The following is a 22,588-nucleotide window of genomic DNA, read 5'->3' on the forward strand; positions in this document are numbered from 1 at the left end:
AAAAGACTTTTTTCCCTGGTTGCTTCTCCAAAGCAAGGAAGAGATGCAGCAAAGAAGACCCTCCGCTCTAGGATCTCCTGCTCATGGAGAGAAAAAACAGGAAAAAAAAACAACCTGAGCTCCCAGCCACGTCCCAGATGAAAAACACAGAGATCTGTGTAAAAAGGCAGGTCTGGCTGGGGGACCTGTTTATGATGAGGGCTGAATCGCTGCCAAATGTGGCCTGAAACCACTGCTACTGAAGCACTAAATCAGCAATATTGAAGTGAGGCAGGAGGGTGAAGAGGAAAAAAAAAACAACACATCACATACCCACAATCTATCCAGCTTATAGTGCCCCGTCCTTTCACCGCCTGGGCCACATCGGACAGTAACCTGAGTGGGCTTTCGGCAGCAGCAGCTGAAAACAAACAACAACGTTAAACCAAGTGACAAGTGCAGCAGTTGCTGCCTTGGCTCTGAAGCACCAGAAAGACTCTTTTTCCAAATCTTGAGAGAGACCAGTGAGAGGAATCATTAAATCAGTTAAAGTTGACAGCAGCAAAGATCACTGGAGTCTTTTTTAAAAACACATGCTAAACATTCATACCTATAGGCATGCACCACTGCCTTATCTTCTGGAAATACATCATGAAATCCCTGTATACTTTAGCAGTTTGGCCAAAATAATCAGCTCCCCCCCCTCCAACCTCTTTCTGCCTCTGGCTGTGCACTAACTGTTCTGCTTTGGAAACATGATCCTATACTTATGGCTCTAGCCTAGGACTTGGGGAACTAAGGGTACAAGTTTGCTCTACAGACACCCTGTGTGATCCTGGGCAAGGCACTTAACCTCTGTGCGTCAATGTGTTGTGGAGTTAATAGCACTTCACTGCCTCAAGCTGGCATTTGAAAGACAAATGCATTCAGAGCAGTAAGGTGCTCAAACACTATGGCATAAGGACCGTTGGGCCCCTCTAGACATTCAGGTAAAGGTGTAATAGGATCCAACATGCAATTCACATAACCTAGCCTCCTGCCATGCCACATGTGCATGCACCACTGCTTTAGACACTCTATTGGGGTCAACTACTGGTAGGTAGTTTTGTTCTAGAGGTCATTTCAACGGAGGCCAACTACCTTGGTTTAAAAAACACCAAATATAAAGCACAGCACAGGCAGCACAGCAGCAAATAAGGCAGGGAAGTCGACAGTGCGAGTGATGAGACATGGGCTGTAAAACCCAAGAAATTACCACCACCACCACCTCATTTTCTGAAAAACACAAGGACAAGGGGCACCTTCACCCAATCTCCTGGCCAGTTCACTTTTAAAAACACATTTGTGTTTCACATAAGGCATTTACAAGGCAGCAGGCACTCTGGTATTCAAGACTATAAACAAGTGTCATCTTTAGAGTGGAATTAGCTGTGCCAGGATGCATCCCAGGACAGCTGATCCACTTCATGGGCACCTATAGTCATCGCCCAGGCTGCTTTTCAACAGGGCTGGGCCCTTGCCATTCCTGTACCTTGTAGGCCCCACACAGGTCTCCCTGCTTGCAGACACGTGCCCTAGGTTGGGGTACAGCAACAGAGATGTGTGAGCCACAGGAACCCCCTGAAGGGGATGTGCAATAAGCAAACAGATGTCTTCTCACTGAAGGCATCACAAACTGTGACTACCTTTGGCTGTGGCAACATTTTGGGGCACCTGGAGCATGGCAACGGGCTAAGATGTCTGTTTGCTTGCAACTTGTGCCACCAGAAAAAAGTGTTTATGCTGGCACAGGGCAACATCTGTTTGCACCCAAGGTATCAAGCAGCACCCTCCCTGCACAGTCCTCCAGCTCTGCAGGCCTAGTGAGTACAGATATGTGCACGGGTGCACAGACACTCCCCCAGCTGCCCACATTTCCACTCCAGAAACTATCCTAGACCTGATACTGGTTTTATGCAACTGGCATCTGCTCCACAAGTTAGGGCATTGTGCTGCTTTCCCAAGCATCAAATCCAGTATAAGGAGGGATCTACCCAAGTCATAGTAAGCAAAAGGGAACCAGGGTTGTGGCCTACCTCCCCCCTCCACTCCCCGGCAGGCTGCAGTGGCCATGAGGCCAGCAATTCAATTTTTAGTAAAGTTTTCTTTGGGGGGGGGGGAGCGGGCGCGGAATAGGGAGGGTGGTTGATTTTTGCAGATTTCACAGAGAAGGCCCAATTTTGCTGTTTCCATGAAATATGCAAAAATCACAAATTAACTAGGTCCATAAGTATAAGGAAGAAACAAAAGAACTGCCATTGACTGGATCGGTCTGCAGATCCATCTAGCCTAGGATCAGGTCTCGCATGGTAGCAGAGAGTGGATGTTGAGGGGGATGGCAAGCAAGAAAAGGTCAACCTTTTCCATCCCTTGCTCTTCTCCCACTGCACCTTCCAAAGCATTTCCCCTGGACACAACTGGAAGAGAACATGTAGGGAACCTCATCAAGCCTAAGGCGTAGACTAAAGACCAACACATGTAGCATAGGTAGGCACATCTTTCACAAGAGGCAAATTTCCTGCATGTCAGGAACATTACACAGCTCTTCCTTGACTTCTATTTGACATTTTAACCCTGTCTGCCAGCAGCTTCCTGGACAGTAAACCTGAATCTCATCATAAATGCACAGTATGTATTGGGGATTATAACTGTGCCTACAAGGTTTTGTTGGATTTTTGTTTTGTTTTTGTTTTTAAATGGGTGGCAGCAGATAAGCAAGTGCTTTTTAATTGTGTATAAGGATCACCACTCTAGGAAATGTTAATCCCACCGCCAGCTCTGTGCAACACTTTATACTGCTAAATCCAACCAATTAAGTAGAAAGAGGGAGATATACATACATAACATGGCTTTTGAAGGATGCCCATAGGGCAACATTTATTTGACAAATGTCAGTGCTGAAGTGCTGTGGTTGTATAACTAAAAATGAAAGCAGCGACTACTAAATATGTTAAGGGTAAAAAAAGTTCCCTTTAAAGAGCTGAACAGTATAGTTGCCCCATTAACAAAAAAAACAAAAAACAAAAAAAAGCAGAAACTTTCATGGCTTTTACTTTAAATCTGTTACTGCAGAAACATTTGGCTTCCAAGGGCCTGGTTCCCCATTATATCAAAAATACAAAAATTTCAACGGTGATCAAGTCACACAATACAATTTTAACCCTTTCAGACAATCTCTCTAACAAATAAAAGTTAATTCCCCAAAGCACCTACACTTTGAGATTTATAAAGTTCTCAAATTTGGTCATTTTTCTGGGAAAGGATGCAGGACCATTCTACTCTGGGACCAAATTTGGCTTTTAGTGGCAGCAGTAGAGAGCTGGTATCACTCCACTGAAATCAAAAAGGTTTCTCCAAATTCAGACTCATTCAGTATAACAGAATTTGGATCCAACATCTTCAGCACAGTCCAAAAAGATGATCCGTCATAAACGCAACATTTCTTGGCTGCTTCTTTTTCTCTATTGTATGGCAAAAAAAAAGGAAACAAAAAAACAAAGCAAAACCAAACAACAGCATTAAAAAGGCTGCTTTGATCTCATTTCTGTTAATCTGCAGTTCTCCTACCTGCTTCACTAATGAATATCATCAGATGCATGACAGCAGCAGTATTTTGCATGTGGATAAGCATCTCAAAAATCACTTTTTTTTTAAACCATGCTTGATGTCACAGATGTACAAGTTTACAATGCCCAGAGCCAGACAGGATTCCTGCCTAAAAGCACTTGTGATCAAGTTCAGTTGACATAAAGATGCAGAGCAAGAGATCAGTTATGGAAGGATTGAGCAAAGTTCAGCATGGGGAGGATTCACGGAAAAGCAAACATGGGGGAGACAGTAGATGTTTAACAAGAAGCTGGAGAGACTGCTCTAGGTGCAGACCACAGCAGGAAAGATGATGTACAGGCACATGCAAAAAAAAGCAGCACGTAAGGAGAATGGTAAGGAGCAAATGATAGATCAGGAGACAAAGTGTGAAGAAGTGGATAGAAAAAAGTCACTTGAAAAGCTTTGAGGGGGCACGTGATATAACAGGAGATGAGGGAGAGGGAGGAATTATACAAGGCACCAACTAACTACGTTAAGGCACAAGACAACCATAGGATGCTATTGGTAAAAATGAAGGGGTTCCTGCACTGATTAAGCCTCTTGGTGTCACCACCAGGGAAGTTATTACAAACTACAGTGACCATCAGGCTAGAAACATCCAGGAAGCCATTTTTACCAATAGGAAAACTAAGCTCCAAAGTGAAGTGTCTTCTCCAAGGCCACAGACTAAGTAAGCAGCAATACAAAACAAGAGCGCAGAAATCCCAAATCCCAGCCAACATGCACTGTTGCTATTATTTGAGCACCATGGGCTTGCTCAGCACTGCCAAAGAATATAGGGTAAGACCTCAAAATAAACTGGGAGCATTTAGACACCTCCATAAATGCCCCAGTGCTCACCCTCCTCTTACCCTCTCCTCCCAATCCCAGCCCATTGGAGATAGAGAACATTAAAAAGCAAAAGAAGAACTTACTGGATTTGGAATAGAGCACTAATATATTATTCCGTGTCCTGAGAAGCTTCTTGAAATCCTTGTGGTCGCTAATTTTTTCTATGAGTGGAGACACCTTTGCTGGCAACAGGCACGCTGGTAAGACTGCCTAAGGATGCAAGACATCAGAAACAGAAATGTCAACTTTCCCACTTACTCGAAAGGTAAACGGCACAAGGGCATTTCAAAACCAGTTGCTTTTTTGGCATTATAAACTATTTTGACTCTGTTTAATGCCCTCTTGCACCCAAATCCACATACCGCTTTAATAAAAAAAGCCAAAAAACCAGAACTATCAACCAAAATAGGGAGAATATTGTGTTAAGCATTTCCAGAAGGAAATAGTGGATAAACACAACATCAAGATGCATGCTTTTATTTAGTAGGTGTGAAAGCTATGACCTTTAAACGATCTCCTCAGGGAGGAAAACTGATTCCTCTTATTTATCCCCTGTAGTGCAGCACCACCACAAAGCATTCTTGTGCTGAAACCCCAAACTGTTTTGCACATCAAGCATCAGATATCTCCTTTTTAATAGGTGAAGAAAGTGAGGTTCAATGAAGTTAAGGGACTCATCCGATCACAGAGAAATGGGACAACTAAGTGCAGAATTTCAGGGCAAAATTTTGCCTCAGTGGAGCCAGAGTTTCACTCTAGGTCTCAGCCCCATACCCAGTACAGAAATTAGGGTCATGGGGCTGAAGCACTGACCCTGGGGAGATGCGTGTTCAATGCTGAGCTCTTCCACCCGTGTCCCTTATGCTCTTGGACAAGTTAATCTCTCTTCACCTCAGCTCCGCACCTGCAAAATGAGGAGGCCAGCTCTTTTGAGTGGAAGCTCTCCATAGCAGAGCCTTGCTTTTGCCCTTATGTCTGCAGAAAGCCTTCTACTATTTGTCTGCCCACAGTAGCCTTCAATAATAACTGCCCTTTCCATCAGATGTCTGCCTTCTTCCTGCACTGTAATGCATTCATACTAATGGAATGATTAAAAGAAGCCTAGCTAGAGAAATGCTCTAGTTTACATTCACCTTACAGGAAAACCTTAACACTTAATTGCTTGGCTAAAAGCATTAGTTAATTTGCCAAACACACGAGAGGTTCAGCATTTCCCTAATTCAACGCTAATTGTTAGTCTCTTTCATTCTAACCAGGGTGGAAAATTCATGTCCAGAGTGTATATGAAAAAAGCAAAACCCTGTTTTTCTTGCATTCTGTGCATTACAGATTTCTGTATTAAAAAAAAGGAAAAGGCACCAAGCCAAAGTCAGGCACTGGCACTGAATTTGCAATGAAACGCACAATTATTTACAAGCAACAGCATGTTGCCGAGGCCAAGAAAAAACCCAAATTCTGTTAAACAATTAGATTTGGTAATGAGATTCCAAAGCAAAAAACGAACACAATTGCAAAAGCTTGACTGCACAAGAGTACTGTCAGGAAGCTTTGAAACCATCAGGTTAGACTGAAATTGCTGTAGCCTTGGGAATGAGACCCTGTAAAATGTTGCTCAGAGCACTAAACCTACAGGAAACTATACTTACAGTTTACATAGTATTTGTAAAAGGACCACATCTGCCTATAAACAGATAACTGTTGTCCCATCCTACACATAATGTTCCCACCGCGGTCTAATTGATTGTCTCTCTAATGGCTAGACTAAAGATAAATCAGCAAATGCATCCAAAATAAAACAGCTTTCATCTTTTAACTCAGGCAATAGAGGTTTATGCTTTTAGATGCCTATATTGGAGTTCAGTCTCCAGGGTCAAGATAAGTGTATTGGTTGAGCTAAAAAAACCCAGGGTTGCCACGAAAGGATGAAAAATGCATGCGGAGCATTAGGGCAAGTTACACGCGGCTGCAAGTTCACGCTCATGCAGGACAACTCCACTGAAGTCGCTGGGAAGGACAGAACATTTGGAACAAAAACTGTTTACAGGAACCACGTAACAAGCAGGGGAGTGTGTACAACTCTGTATCAGAACTGGCTATGGCTCTTTTCAAAAATCTGCTCATGTAAATCCTGGCTTACAGAACATCAAACCTTCATGTTACACAAACAATAAGGTTTAGCACACAAGAGAAGCAATGACTGTTCACTTTGTCTGTCTAGGAAACTGCTATCAAGAAAGACTAAGCTACTAACCGACTGCCTGGAAAATGTTTGACTGGTTTGGTTTTGGGTTTTTTGTTCTGTTTTTGTTTTTTTTATAAGTCAAGGCCTCTTCCAAAATGATGCTAATACCAGACTGCATTATACACCCATAAACTTTAAATAAAGTGCTTGTACAGATTTACAGACCGTTTGGAAGCAAACTTATTTCATGTCTTTTCCAGACAGAGAGGTTGTTTAGCCAAGTTCAGTGATTTTTTTTATGGCAGATTACAAGCCTCATGAAAAATTACATTTTTGGAAACAATGACAACTTTAACCACAGGCATGAATGTGTTGTCACTAACGCAGAATTTGCTGTAGTAGTGAATTCACTGGCTCGTTAAAAAGAGAAGCATATCGCATTGTAAGTGCACATTGCTATCCTAGTCTAGTTTATCGTATCAATACCCATTAGTCAAACTTGGTTTTAATATTGCACCCATCATGGCAATGTCTGAGCTCATGTCCAACATAAACTGCAAACTCACTGGGTCAGGTGCCATGTGCTGCAGCATGACCAGAGGCCTGATTTCTCCTGCCAAATACATTTTTGCCTCCTCCAAATTAAGATTAATGCTCCAACCTGTCAGCCTCAGGAATCCAAGGTCCAGTCTGAAAGTACTGAGTTAGGATGATACGCATCAGCGTATTCATGTACAAGACTGTGCATCAGTAATGATAAGTTAGCAGTGGGTTTTGTAAGCTCATCACCTCCTAAGTGATCAGTATTAGCCTGCTTTATCTGCTCCAAATAGCTCGTATAAATGAACAAATGAAACTCCTCAAAGACGTAAGAAAAAATGCTCATCTTTTTCTTTCCCTTACTGACAATGCTCCTTCAGTTTGTCTACCCATACAAACATCCACATGGGGTGCTGGTGGTGATGGCCTGGATTTCTGCTGCTCAGCTGACATGTTCTGCTCCAAGCAGAGTTTAAATCGCAGTACTCTGCAAAGTGGTGGCTGAACTTCTGAGCATTGCTGCTGTGACTGGAGACAAACCAGTGGCAGCAGTAACAAGAAATAAGAGAAAAAAGACCACCACAGGGCCCTCAGGGAGCAAAGTATCCCCCTCTCACAGACATTCAATGGAAACTGGGCACCCAGTTCTTTTAGTGAAAGATCCACTAAAATCTTTTCAGTGGATTTTAGCCTCTTTGAAAATCCACAGGCAAAAGTCAAGGAGCAGCCAGGACTGGTTTGCAAATATTGTGCTTCCTTATATCAATATCAAGGTATGATTCAGGGATAGGCTTGCGCCAGATGTTTTCTTTACAAAGTTTTTGCACACTGGCTTGTAACTTCTTCCTCAATCTATTAAACACTCTATTCATTGTTGATATCCAGGACACAGAAGCTTGTTAACATGAGCCAGACAGGCCAGAAAAGGCGGTGTAGTCTCCCAGGCAGGAATCTTTTATATGCCACAGAAACCACCATGAACCTGTACTGAGCCTTATAAAAGAACAAGGGAAACCTACCTGCCACTTGATCAAATGACCCTAAAAATTTCAAAATCCCTTGCACAAAAGAGCAGAAACACTCCAGACAGTTTGGCTGAAAGGCAGTTTTGAGCAGGAACACAACCTGAGTCCTGGAAAGCAACTAGCATGCCTACCCTTTCAGGAATGACCCCACCAGATGTCAGAGAGCAGTGGAAATTGAGCCAGCAATTTATTCAAATTGGAAGGTCTTTGGGACAGGACTTCTTTATTCTGCATGTCTACAGAGCCTGGAACAAAGGGTCCTGCTCCAATTCACAACTGGGACTACCCAGTAGTACCACAATAGTTTTAACATTGAGTACCCCAAAAGGCTTGTGGAGGCCTTCATAGGAAAGCATGCACAATTCAGACTACGACACGAAAATACAGTTTAATACCCCTAGTCTTTAGGGCCGAGTAAGGAAAAGGTGCAACATTCAAGATCTCTATTCCGTATTGTGTTTTTTCTCCTCTCATACATTTCCGGGATATGAATTCATTTCTACAGCAAGGGGTATTCTACAAGTTCTTACACTGCCCTTACCACTGAAGCACTTCAGTTGAACAATAACCCTTCAGTAAGAGCCAGCACGAAGGCCACAGTCTTCAATTACAGCATTCAGAAAAGTAATCGAAATTACAAAGATTTTTTCACTTCCTATAAGAATAGGAGTTACAAGAACATAGCTGTCAGCAGCAGTCTCTTACCGTCTCCAATGGTCGTATCAAGATACACATTCAATAAAATACAACACTGCACACTAGAGTAGAAAAGACCTAATTAGTTGCAAAAAGCTTAAAGGCTTTCCTATTATCTCTAGGCTACCAATTTTTACAAGTTGATGGAACAATCTGCCATTAAACAGTTTGCTCATCTCAACCTTAATTATGGTGGTGCTACTGCCCTGCTGTAATGACAGTCCACGATCAAGCTCTCAAGCTACAACTGGACTTTCAGGTATTTCAAAGACCCACTGCCTGCAGTCCCACTTTCAGCTAGTAAAATAATTATCTATTTGTTATCTTCAAGACAAGCAAGGTTTTGAACAACATAATTATTCCTTATCACATTTTTCTCCAAAATCAGTGTGTGAAGAGGAGAGGTAAGAGTGTATTGTTCAGGGTTTTATAAGGCTTCAAAAGCTAGGTTTGCAATGGCAAGAGAGATCTCTATTTCAGTGATTGGCAAAACGTTATATAACATAAGCCATGCTATCTATGCAGAGAATAAGTACTTCCCTGCTATTACTGTAGAGCCAGGTTTAACTTATGACTCGCCTCGCTGCTTTTGTGAGGTGGTGTGGGACATTTCATACAATTGTACAAATGCAGTGATCTTACGTACGATAATGAGAAAACTTAGAAGACAAATTCTGGCATGGACAATGCAGCCGAAAAAAGTTCATTTAAGTCCCCAATGAAGGAACAATGTATCAAAGATGACTGACAAGGAGGCAGGAGACAGGATAGACAGTATCTGATGAAGTAAGCCTGCTGCTTACAAAAGTTTGTCTCTGATTAGTTGGTCTACAGGGTGCAAATCTACCATGCCTTATGTCTGACTTCAGTCTAACAAGACTAACTAGCTCTCCCTGGCAAAGAGTTCCCATTGTTCAGTCAGGAAACTGCCTCACCTCCTGACAACAAAGGCTCGGATCTCCAGAAACAGGAGTATGAAGGTGCATACATGCATTTGCACACGCTTGGCTTGGGCATTCAAGAACCAAGGGGGCCATGACACTGAGAAACTGCCTACCTGGCCAAATCTGTACATAAATACCCTGAGGTACACAGAGATCTGATATTTGCAGGTGTGTATTAGGCATGCACAGAGAGACACTCCTCTAGGCTCTGGGCAGTGCAAGGATGGCAATCATGTTTTTAATACAAGTGTTAAAAAATCCTAAAATTTCACTGTAGGACACAAAATCGTCCTCTATACGATGAGTTTCCCAGCACCCTAATCAACCGCTCTTATAAGAGATTTTTCTGCAATCTTCTAAAAGGGTTTCGTATCTTTGCAGAGTCAAGTGGGACAGCAGCATTTGTGTCATGGTAATCGAGATCAAAAAGTGACAGTGCATGTATAAAACAGACTGCCTGACAAGAAATCCATTTTATGGGAAGTCTCCTAATCGGCATTTAGAAGAACTCCAAATCTGCCTTGAAATTCCAAATGTTATGGAGATTATAGAATTTAAATAAGTCACCTGATTTCTTTCATAAAGGAGCAACAAGTTGTGGGGAAGACAACTCTGACGAGTTAGTTTCATAGTTGTTAGGGACTGGAAGGGATCTTACAGATTATCGGGTCCAGCCCCCCTGCACTTGGGCAGGAAAGACTGATGCTTTACTTGCTGGAATACAATGGGGAAAACAGCAAAGGATCCATAGAGAGAGAGTGGTTTTCAATCTCTTCCCTACATAATTCCCGAGGCAAATCCTGTGATCATGTTTTATACTGTAGTTATATTTTTCCTTCAAACTTGGTCACCTTAGTTCTGCAGAATGGGCAGTGTCCCCTTCGAATGAGACTCTTTAGCCTGGAAAAGCACAGGCTCAGGGGTGATCTGATGGCCACCTCTAAGTTTATCAGGGGTGACCACCAGGATCCGGGGGAACGTCTGTTCACCAGAGCGCCCCAAGGGATGACGAGGTCGAACGGTCACAAACTCCTGCAAGACCGTTTCAGGCTGGACATAAGGAAGAATTTCTTTACTGTCCGAGCCCCCAAGGTCTGGAACAGTCTGCCAGCGAGGTGGTTCAAGCACCTACATTGAACACCTTCAAGAGTAAATTGGATGCTTATCTTGCTGGGATCCTATGACCCCAGCTGACTTCCTGCCCTTTGGGCAGGGGGCTGGACTCGATGATCTCCCGAGGTCTCTTCCAGCCCTAACGTCTATGAAATCTATGAGACGTACCTTAGGTAGCTTTGGGTTAGTTAGCCCGGATACTGCTGGCAGCAGTAGCCATAGCAGTATAAAGCTTAGCACAAACAGAAAAACCACCTAAGAGGCAATGTAAATACTGGGGAAATTCACCCCGGCTAAGCTGGATAAACACAGCCTTGACGTTACCACCACTTCTGAAGTCACATGCTGCTAGAACTGAGGGGCTCCCCCTCCAACCTCAACCTCAATAAATTAACACTTTCACCCATGACGTACATGTTTTCCCTCTCCCCCTTTTTCAAATGCAAACTTGAAATAAGCTGGGCCAAGTGCTTTTTCCATGCACTCACACATTATAACCATGCAGTCGGAGACACCTTTTACAATAAGACCTAACAGAAACTGCAGCACACAGCTAACTACTGTAACAAGCAACTATTATATTTTGTTTTTTTATACCCCTGCCAAAAGCTAATGGGCAAAGCTTAGATATTAAGAAATATCAAAGCACTTAAGAATAAATTTTCTTGCTATGTGTTTTTGTTTTTTTAAGAAAAAAAAAAACAAACCTCTTTCAGGTCTAAGTAATTTATCTAGACCTAAAATTTCAAAGCAACTAGAAATTTTACATACCCAATTACAAATGCTCAATATGAGTCTAATTTTTAGAAGATTGGTAGTCAACACTTTCTGAAAATTAGGTCCCTCTAAAATGACTCAAACTGGAGCACCTCAAAAACTGAGGGGCCCAAATTTGTCAGCTGGTTTGGAGAACATGCCCCCTACTTTGCTTGAAACAAATGAACAAACAAAAAACCAGCAGTCTGAAGACAGATGTTTTATCCTTCTTGTTCATCATGCAAAGCACTTTTGACCTTGTGCCATAATTGCTTCTCTTTCTACTCACACGCCTTCCCCTTACCGTTATTTACATTCAGGGTTGCGCTGCCTTGATCACTGAGCCATTTGTAACAAATGCCTTCTGAGATGTATAGTGATAAGTAGGCCAGTCCCCCATTTTGGTTCATGATTAATATCCAAAGTAGCTGAAGAAACATTTTAATCAGAGCAGATCAAGAGAAATGGGGTTACCTTTGGTACCCAACATTATTCAGAAGAGGTGGCTCTGAATTCTTCCCAAAAACTGCTGGGAACTGAATGTTTGGAACCAAGAAAGGACAGCCGGCTGGACTCAGACTGGCAGTGACCATAAGCAAACCTCTTGCTTATTAATTTATAGTACAGCATAAATTGTTCTACAGTCCCTCTCAAGTCAGCAGCACAATCTTTTCTTAACCATTATAATATTCAGAACATAAATAAAGGGTGAAAAGGGCTTGCCTGATGCAGATTAAGATCACAAATATTCACCCCGACTTCTCCATTTGCTTTGTTAATTTTTCTTGAGAGGTACAAGACACAGAAAACTTTATTGACCCGAATTGCAAAGGGAATAATTAATCCTGACCTCTAGCCTTTTAAGGACGAACCTACAAGCAAGAAGCACTGACATCCTTCCAGTTATGACACGTAACACTAAAAAAGGCTTGCATCATTTCTTCCTTCCTTGAAGAGAGATGGCACATTTAGCACCGTGATATTTGCGTTCAATCCTAAACTCAAATTGAAGAACAGTGCAAACAAAGCATTAAAGTTAACGTGGCAACCTGCAACACTTGCATTCCAAATATAGACAGCAACAATGCCAGAGTGACATCAAAATCTGACTACTGCCTATTGCTTACATCTTACCGAAACAGTGGGTTTCAGGAAAAATAAGCGACAGGCTTTACTGGTCGTATTAAAGATTGTTTAAAGCTTTGAGTAGCCAATTACATTCTATATCCCTGGTTTAAAAATGCTTCGCGAAGGAAAACCTGCACAAACTATTTACTAATTAACAAATGACTGTAACATGGGCAATTACCAATGCTGACAAAGAATTTTCCCCTAGTTACAATGTAACATTTAAATTTCTCATCAAGCCCAGTCTTGGTGCAATGTATTATTTCATTAGCTTTCGGCTTAATATTTGTTCCAGATAACATTTGAGAACAAACACATTTGTATAATTTTAAAAATTAAGTGCATGAGAAAGTATGAGCCAAATGATGCTTTGCTGGAAATTAGTTTCTAAGGAAGAGCCATCATCTACTCAGGTAAATTTGAGACTCTACTAGAAAAAAAAAGTCGCTGAGAGCTATGAAAGGAAATGACCCCTAAGAATACTTAGCACTTCTATAGCACTTACATCTTCAAAGCACTGCACAAGCATTAATTAATCCTCAGAGCACCTCCGCCAGGTTGATAAGGAGAATTACCTTAAATTACCAGCCTGGGTAACATTCTTGGGGAAGTCAAATGATTAACCAAAGGCTAGAAGCAGGCAGTGTCAGAGTCAGGATAAGGATTCAGGAGTTACTTACTAGATCATAATATAGACTGACATTATGCAGCATCCCACAGGTATTCACTGCTCATCTATCCAGGGAAGATATTAAAGTCACATCAATGCAACTAAATATGGCAGATTGGTCAATACAAACACAACTAAAACTGATGCTGTGCCCGTAAGTATTTTTGTTTTACAGGTGTATGTATTGAATTGTTCCTCCACTCCCCCAGTTCTGAGAAAATACTGAAACTTGCCATTTTGTGCTAGTTTTGGTTCCTGCAGCCTCCTGAAAACAAACTGCCACTCAGCTCCAAGGTAAGCTATAACTTGACTTCAAGCTATGACCGGCCTTACCCTCAAAAAGCATAAAAGAAAATTTGCAGTGGGGAAAGCTTCTCCAGGCTGCGAATTGCTCTCAACAATTAGGGCACACTTGCAGGATAACAGACAAAATCTTGACCCTGCTGTGGGACTTTTGCTACTGACTTCAATGGAAGAAGAATTTCACTGTTTCTATAAAGCATCAGATGTATGCCTGTGAACCAGAACAATCCAGCAGTCAATGCTGGGCTTTGGAGAAGCATTTGAGAAGACAGTATTTTACCCATGTTACAGATGTTATGAATATGTATTCTGAAGAAAGATCAGGGTACATTTCCCTTTAAACACATGAAAGACCACATGCCACACTAGCTCACAACACCAAGTCCACCTGGTAAAGACCAGCAACCTCAGAAAGGAACTGAGAGCAAGGAACTCTCAAAATCTAACCTTGGCTTTGCCACCTGCCTAAGGTCAAGCCACAGATCAGTTAAATGCCCTCGCCTCAGTCTCTCCACTAGTAAATAATAATAAGTCAAAGGGGCACTGTGATTAATTAACATTTGCAAAGCACAGAATGCTATTACGGCTCCAATTGCCCTATATGTAACTGGTACCCAATACCTGATGCACTACAAAAATATGGAAAATGCACCTTGTCAATTATGTAGTGCTATCCCTCAAGGGAAATTCTTTTCCGACTCATAAAACCACCATTTTTCACCCTGAAGCTTGAGATTTAATCAAGAGTTTGATATACTAAAAAGGCAAGTATCTGTGAAGTTAAACCACAACTTCCTTATGAACACCCAAATAATATGATAAGCAAATCTACAAATGACAGATTGTTGCAATATTCCCCCCAATATGAGTCATACATTCACTGTACTAAGGAGAACAATCTGCTTTTATTAGTATCCTCCTTTAGAGCCAAACGGTTGCCAAATTAGCCTTCAAGGTTAAGGTAAGGGCCTTCCCCCTTTCAACTGTAATTTTGATAAGGACACAGTGTGGTCCAAAAGAAAGTTTGAATGTTGTTCACAGCCCACTAGTCCAAAGTGTATGGGAAGGACAACAGAGAATCCTAAACAGCTTTACGATGATGGGTGCATGTTCTCCATTTTACATATGGAGAAACTGAGCCTTAAAAGATGTTGACATCTAGTTTTTCAGAAGTGGAATCAAATTCATGGGCTGACTTTTAGAAACACAGAGCACCCACAATTCCAACCAGCACGTGCTTATCACTTCTGAAAAAACAAAGAATTTGGGTACCCAAGGTTAAGGTTACTTATGAATACTGGAGCCATAGTTACTAGTGCAAGGCAACACAGCAAACCTGGAGTTGAAACACCAACCAATTCCTTAACCTCTGCTTTAACAGCCAATAGCCCTCACTCAGGCACACATTCAGCTTTATGCACTGCAGGCTGTCCTCCTGATTTAATGTAAAGTTGAGCACAAGCTTTGCTGTACTGAGGCTGTAGGCTAATTTTTTTTTTTATCTTGAAGTACAAGGAGTTGCATATTTCAAGATTAGGCCACACACCTTCAAGTACAAGATAATGCAAATTGGAAGAAATAATTTAAACTACTTGTATACAGCAATGGGGAAAGAATTAGCTGAATCAACAGCTCAATGAAGACATCTGCTCAGCGTGCAGCATCAAAGATCAAATAAAATGCTGGGGTAAATTAAGAAGGGGAGAGAGAATAATGTGGATAAATTATAATGGCATCATGTAATTTCACTTACAATACTGCATTCACTTTCGTTCATCTCATCTCAAAAAGGACATGACTGCAATAAAAAAGGTCCAGAGAAGGGCAACAAAAATTATTAGAAACAGAGTTCCATAACGAAGGGAAATTTAAACGACTTTGGATTATTTCATTGGGGGGGGGGGGGGGGGAAAGAGAGAGAAAAGAGCATGTTTGACACTATACATATGAAAATATGAATGTTGCAGCAAACTCCAGCCGAACGCTGTGGTTTGATATAAGGGGGAAAAAAGAGGAAATAAAAAAAATGAAACTCATTATAAACCAGGAACAAGGATGTTTTTTAAGATATGGTCAAATTCATCCCTGGCGCAATGCTGGCATAAACACAATCTACAGCTCATAAGCAACCTGGGGAATTCACTGCCATAAGGTATTATGGAGACAAACACTTTACAAATTAAAGATGAGCCTGAAACAAAAATCCCTGCCTGAAACAAAAGCATTTTGGAAGAAGTCAGAACTAGAACAAAGCTCTGCTTCAATCAGACATTTATGAAGTTACAAATGCTCGTGACCTTTGTGCTTCGGGACCAAAGCAGGCAACAATGTATGCAGCCAACTGTGCAGTTCTCTCACCTCCTGAACCAGCTCGCTATCTAGGCCACTGCCAGCGGCAAAAAATAGTAGTCTAGTTTGACTGGCTAATATAGTCCTAGAAGGGCAACTCCAGCTTTCATTCACAGATGCCTTTCAACATCTCTACCAGTTCTCCTACTTACATTATGGGAATTAGAGTGCTCTTGCATAGTTTTGTTTCTGAAGTACATTGAGTTGGTGTGTGCATAAGAAAATTAACGTGATTTATCATTAATTATTAACTTTGTTTGCTAAGGCAGAGGGAAGAACTGCATTTCCACCCCGTAAATTAAATAAAAGAATGCATTAAAGTATTTATGTTAACCAATCCTTTGACTTATTTATACCAAACTCAAAGAATCCGCTCATTCTAAAAGCTTTTTTTGCAAGCCTAAGACATTCTAGAAAAATGAAAGCTTGCAATGCTTTTTAGCACAAATTAAATGCAAAAAAGAATCTAAATGTCTACATTTTTCCAGAAGTTTAATAAATTAAGGTTATTTCCTACATATGGGGACTTTTTACCATCTTGAACTTTCCCTGAGCCTGACGAAGGGTGCATGAGCCCGAAAGCTTGCAGAAAAAGATTTTTTTTTTTGCAACTTCTCAGTTGGTCTAATAAAAGGTATCATTTTGGAATCAAGAGTTCTGGATTTTTGCATTACATTTTTCTGGCTGCGCCGTCACAAATTCTTCACTTACGGCCCTGCTGAAGTTTAAGATTTTCACACTGCTTTTGGAGAAACCGTACTGGTGACCTCCCAAATGCAGCACATGGAAACTAGCTGCCCCCTCTCTCCTTAATGTGACCCCCCAAATGCAGTGCAGAGAAACTAGCTGCCCCTCTCTCCTTAATGTGACCTCCCAAACTACAGCACATGGAAACTAGCTGCCCCTCTCTCCCTAACATGACCCCTCAAAATGCACCACAGAGAAGCTAGCTGCCCCTTCTCTCCTTAACATGACCCCCCAAAACATAGCATAGGGAAACTCTCTCATTAAAAAAACCCTTTTTGACTCGCTTTTTATTAAAACGTCTGGCTCCTTTACTATTCATAAGATCCAGAAAGAGCACACACTGACTGCAGAGGGCTTCCTCAGCCCGACGACCCGAAAGCTTGCAAAAAAGAAATCTGCCCCCCCACGACTCTTTAAGTTGGTCTAATAAAAGATATCCACTTCCCCCAAAGACCCCTATCTGGAATTAAAGCGGTGCCGTCCCTGCGTCAGGCCGTTTCCACCGAGGGAGGAACTTTATTAACTGGTTAACGTTCAAAAGGAGAGAAGGTGGCGACGGGCTCTTATCGATTCAGGAAACCCTTCCCTCCTGTTGCAAAGTGCTCATTTCAACGGAGGGAAAGACCGAGGGAAAGACCCGCTCGCCGGTGGCAGAATGGAAATTTTTGGGAGGAAGCACGAGGGGGGTGAAGAAGTGATAGGGAGAAAAAAAAATGGAAAAAAGAAAAGAAGGATAAGACTCTTTCCTGCTTGCAAGGGAAATGCAAGCCGGGGCACACAGCCAAGAGGGCCCCCTTCCCTCACCTAGCCCCCGTCCCCACAACACGGGCACCTCAGGGGAGGGGGATGCAGGCTGCAAAGTTGCAGCTGCCTTCGGGCAGGGCTGCAATGCCAGCACCACGACCCCCCTCCGCCTCCTTCTCCCCCTCCTCCCCAGCCTTTTGCCCGCACAAGGGGCCCCGACTCACGAGCAGGCCGAGCAACAGCAGCAGCCCGGCCCCGCCGCCGCGCCCCACCGGAGCCATGACCCTCCCCGCTCCTGCTCCCGCTCCCGGTCCGCCGCCGGCTGCTGCCACGTCTGGCCGCGCACGCGCTCTACGCGCGGGCGGGGCGGGCCGGAGCGGGGCATGCTGGGACTTGTAGTCCCGCCCCACCCTCTGAGGGGGCAACGGGGTGGGGCACCCTCCTTCCTCAGCCCTCCCCTGGGTCCTTCTGCCCTCCCTCTGTGCAGACACTCCCTGGGGGGGGGGTCACTCATTTTTGCACCCCCTAGCGCATGAGTCTGGCCTCCCCCGCGGTGAGATCCACAGTGCATCTGCCCCCACCCCGTCTGTGATTTGTGCGCCACCCAAAGTTTGAAGCTGTATGTAGGGTTAAGCGACATCTTAAGGCCTTGCAGTTAGCGGGGGGAAAAACGTGACAAGTATTTCGAGTGGCGACGGGCGGTGGTTATCGATTTGGATGTGCCCCGTATGGACGGTCCGGCGGCGGTTTCAGCTCGACTGGGCTTGGTTGGAGGTGACGCCATGGCAGCGAACAAACCCGTCTGCCCGGGGAACGTCCGCCCAAATTTTGTTGGGGTCTTTCTTTACGAAAGCGGATGAGACTCCAGAAAAAGCAAGACTCAAAAAGACTCCTGAGGAGGCTCCCGCCGAGGGCGCGCTGAAAAGTCCAGCTGAGAGGACTCCTCTGAAAGGTCCCACCAAGAGCCCTCCTGCAAAAGGTCCCACCGAGAGCCCTTCGAAAGGTCCAGCAAAGTCACCTCAAAGAAGTCCTTCCAAATCAATATGATTGCTATTTACAATATAAATACATTAATGTAGCTTTATGACTCACCTATAGTTGATCGAGTACAAAATTCTGGGTTATTTTTGGTGAAAATAGGGTATGGGGCCTTGGTTCAGGAACCGATCTTCCATTCTGACATTGTTTCCTATGGGAAAATTGGTTCCGAGTATGATTTTTCAACTTAAGATGTGGTTTTCAGGAACCAATTGTGTCGCAAGTCCAAGGACTGCCTGTATATGTCTCCACAGTTATTATTCGTACTGAGTTCATAAATTTGTGGAGAAATAAGAGGAAGAAATTCTGCTGGATATGCAAAACAAAGAGCAACCTCAAAAAGACACTCATGGACCCAGAGGGTCAGATTTCCAGCTTCTGCTTCCTCTGTGCAAAAACGACGTTTATTTCTACCTATGGGGACTTTTTACCATATTGAACTTTTCCTGAACCTGAGGAAGGGCATTTGAGCCTGAAAACGTGCAGAAAAAGATTATTTTTTTTTTGCAGTTGCTCAGCTGGTCTAATAAAAGGTATCATTTCTCAACCAGGAGTTCTAGATTTTTGCAGAAATAACAATAATTCTTCTTAAAATTTTGTGAAAATCCATTTTCGTGGATTATTTTCATCATATGGGGCTTCTTAAGATGGACATAATTTGGGGCCTCAGCATGTCATAATCCGGCACTGGGGTGAACCCTGCCCATGGCAGCAGCATCTCTAGCCAGGCAGGGCTGAAGGAGTCCATTGTCCTCTCCCTGGTCCCTTCTAATCCTTCCTTCCACCCCGTGAAGGACCCTCCCTCCTTGTGCATGGCCTTGATGCTGCCCCATGCAGCCAGCCTTGGTTCTGCTGTCCATTCCCTCCTCCTACGTCCCAGTCCTGCAGATTGGTTTTAACTCACGCCAACAGTCGTATGTGTTTTGTGCTTCCATTGGAAACTACATAACACGATCCTAAGGCCCCTCGCCTGCTAGTGAACCATCTAGCTTTTTCTGACCTGCAGAAACAAGCGTGTGGTGCTCTGTGGGATGAGGCACCTCTGCCTCTGCACCCCTCTGCTCCAGATTCAGCATCTCTTCCAATCATCCCTTCAATCCCAACTCATCCTGTCTGCTGCAATCCTGCCTCCCATCCCTCCCTCCAGCCCAGTTACTAACACGGCAGCCCTGGCACCTAAGTCCACCCTGCCCCCATGCCATGCTCCACATCTTCCTGCTGGGCAGCCTCTCCTTCAGTGCTGCCCACCCCTGTCCTCCTGGGAATGAGGCAAGGGTGGGGAGCATGGTCTCCTCTTCCCACCCCCTTGCTCTGCCAGGGGCAGCTCCAGGGGTTTCCCCTCGCCTAGACTGAGTGCTGCAGGGAGGCGATGAGCAGACAGGACCCTGGCTCCCTTGTTTGCTGCTTCAGGTGAGGTCGCAGGGCCTTTCAGCTCAGGCAAGAGCAGCTCATGCATTTTAGATCCTGTGATCCTGGGTTCGAATCCAGGTCCTGGCGACTGTCCCAGAGGGACCATGTTCCAGTGATACTGCCATACCTGACTCTGCCCTTTTAGATCGCGCTCTCCTTCCTAAGTACTGTCCCTAGATGGAGATCAGGTATACAACGTGTTGCCCTGCAGGGCACTGTCTCCTTCAAACTGGGCTATCCAGCATAATGGGAGCAGGGTCATCCCTACATGGCTTCAGACAGAAAGAGTAGCTGGGGAGCTGCATAGGCAACCGTGCTGTTCAACGCCCACAACTTGCCAAACTCTTTTCATGTGAGGAAATGCTTTGGGGGAAATTAAATTAAATGAACCTCACAGAGTTTGCCTTCCCCATCCCTCCAGAACTGTCTTTCCTGTGTCAAAGGGAGTGTGGCTCGCTAAAAAGAGGAAAGATGACACCAGGTTAGCAGAGCTGGGATCAGTTCCTGGCTGTGCCACAGGCTTTGTATGTGACCGTAGGCAAGTCTATAGCCCCCCTATAAAATAGGGACAGTAATATGTGTTCTCCCCCACTTCACTTTTTATCTCTCACCCACTTAAATGATAAACTCTTTAAGGGCAGTGCACTCTTACTTTGTGTCTGTGCAATGCACAGCACAGTGGGGCCTCTGCACATTAGACTAGACTAACACAGGTAATTACTGGCAGTAAATAATAATAATAGTAATAAAAGCTATTCTGGCCAGCATATTTCAATGGAGTTGTAAAGGTGTCTTTGCTTTCCCTACCACAGATATGTCCTTATCCCTGCCTATGGGGACTTTTTACCATCTTGTACCATCTATACTTTCCCCAGAGCCCAATGAAGGGACTTTGATCCCAAAAGCTTGCAGAAAAGGACAATTTTCTTGCCATTTTCCGGTTGGTCTAATAAAAGGTATCATTTTGGAACCAAGAGTTCTAGTTTTTTGTATTGCCTATCACAGATATTAACTTAAGTGTTAGAAGAATGGGATCTTTTTTGCCTCAGTCCTCCCCCCACAAAAATTTTTATCTTAATCCTTGCAACCATCTGCCCAGTTCACACTCCCAACACCATATCTTTACCCTGTTCACCAGCCCAAAGAGTCTTTGCTAGATCTGCCTAATTTTAGATTGGGGGGTGGGGGGGGAAGTCAGGTAAGTAAAGAAAAGAGGATTTGGGGAAATAACAGAGGGATTTAGGGGTAGAGGACCCTTTACCCACAGAATAGTTTCCCTCAGTACCCCCAGAGTCTTAAAGTCATACTCAAATATCCTGGCTTTGTGATAATCCAAAACGACAAGTAAATACATGCAATGAAATTCAACCCAGATCAGTCTGTGGAGTTGTCATTTGAATCATTACATCCAAATGGTCATTGCATCCAGATTTGGCGCACGCACCGATTTGCTAATCAGGCACATTTGAATAGCTAAATCTCTATCTAGCTAGGACAGACAGCCCTGCTAGGCATGATCCTAATGTCAAAGCAGGTCAGTCAGGTTATGTGACTCTCATTAGCCCTCCCACAAACAGTAACATGCTTTACTTTCCAGCCAAGTGCCTCTTGGGAAGATCTGAAATTCTTGCTTGCCTTGGAAACATGAAAGAAAATCAAAGGCCTCACTCAAAAATCTGATCCTTACAACCAACTGTGTCCTGAACATTGCACACGAGAGAATGGCTTCTAGGAAGTAGTTTCACCTCAGTGGTGATCACCACAGTTGCACAGCACTAAAAATAAAAAACTCTTCCCTCCAAGGGACATGCCGTTGCAAATTAGGCACATACGGAGAGAAAGTCAGTACCATTGTTATGTATATCCTTGTAGCACTCAGACAACCCATCACAGTCACAAAAGTGCTAGGCACTGTACTCTCACATAATGCAAAGACAAAAGCCACCTGCTATGTGGCTTCACCTCTCTGGGCTTCAGTTTCCCAATCTGTAATATGGGACTAATGATACTTAATTCCTATGTAAAGTGTTTTGAGATCTGCTGATGAAACCTATGCTACTGTCACAGCTTTGATGAAACTCTCCCAGGAAGGGTTAAAGGGTGAAAGAAAATATGGCTGGACAGAGGCTTAGGGAAGGAAAGGGGCAAGAAGACATGCTTTCATTCAAGAGCCGAAGGGGTAACACAGACAGTCCTATGGTCGATGCATCTCTAGACCCTTAGGGCAGGTGGTATTAAATCTCCATGTCCACATGCATCCTGGCATGCACTGGGGTACTGGCTATCTTGTCTGTGGTGAACTGTCTAACAGGAAAAAGACTGAGGGCCTCCAAATGGTTCGCCTTCAGACAAATAACCTGGAATTGAAAGGGTTGTGTAAACAATTATCCTGACTCATCCAGCCCTCCAGTCACACTTGGATTCCTTATGATTGTGTGAAATCTCTTCTGATGCTTTTGGCTGAGCGCTCGTACATCTTCTAATG

The 22,588-nt window shown here is 43.5% G+C and overlaps 1 protein-coding gene across 3 annotated transcripts in view; it reads right to left on the bottom strand.

Moving 5' to 3' along the window:
• Positions 1 to 22,588, bottom strand: part of PDIA5 (protein disulfide isomerase family A member 5) — a 192,202-nt gene that overhangs the window by 119,754 nt on the left and 49,860 nt on the right. For 2 of the 3 annotated variants that reach the window (XM_090046002.1, XM_090046003.1), the window contains 2 exons: positions 4,542 to 4,668; positions 313 to 400 (listed from right to left, as the gene is read on the bottom strand). In XM_090046002.1, the coding sequence (XP_089902128.1) occupies positions 313 to 400; positions 4,542 to 4,668 (215 nt within the window). Of the gene's footprint in view, positions 1 to 312; positions 401 to 4,541; positions 4,669 to 17,879; positions 18,010 to 22,588 lie in introns of those variants that run through there. The other variant, XM_090046000.1, reaches the window with a different exon arrangement.

This window comes from Crocodylus siamensis, chromosome 4 (assembly GCF_052110815.1).
Source record: "Crocodylus siamensis isolate JL-2025a chromosome 4, ASM5211081v1, whole genome shotgun sequence".
Classification (NCBI taxonomy): Eukaryota; Metazoa; Chordata; order Crocodylia; family Crocodylidae; genus Crocodylus; species Crocodylus siamensis.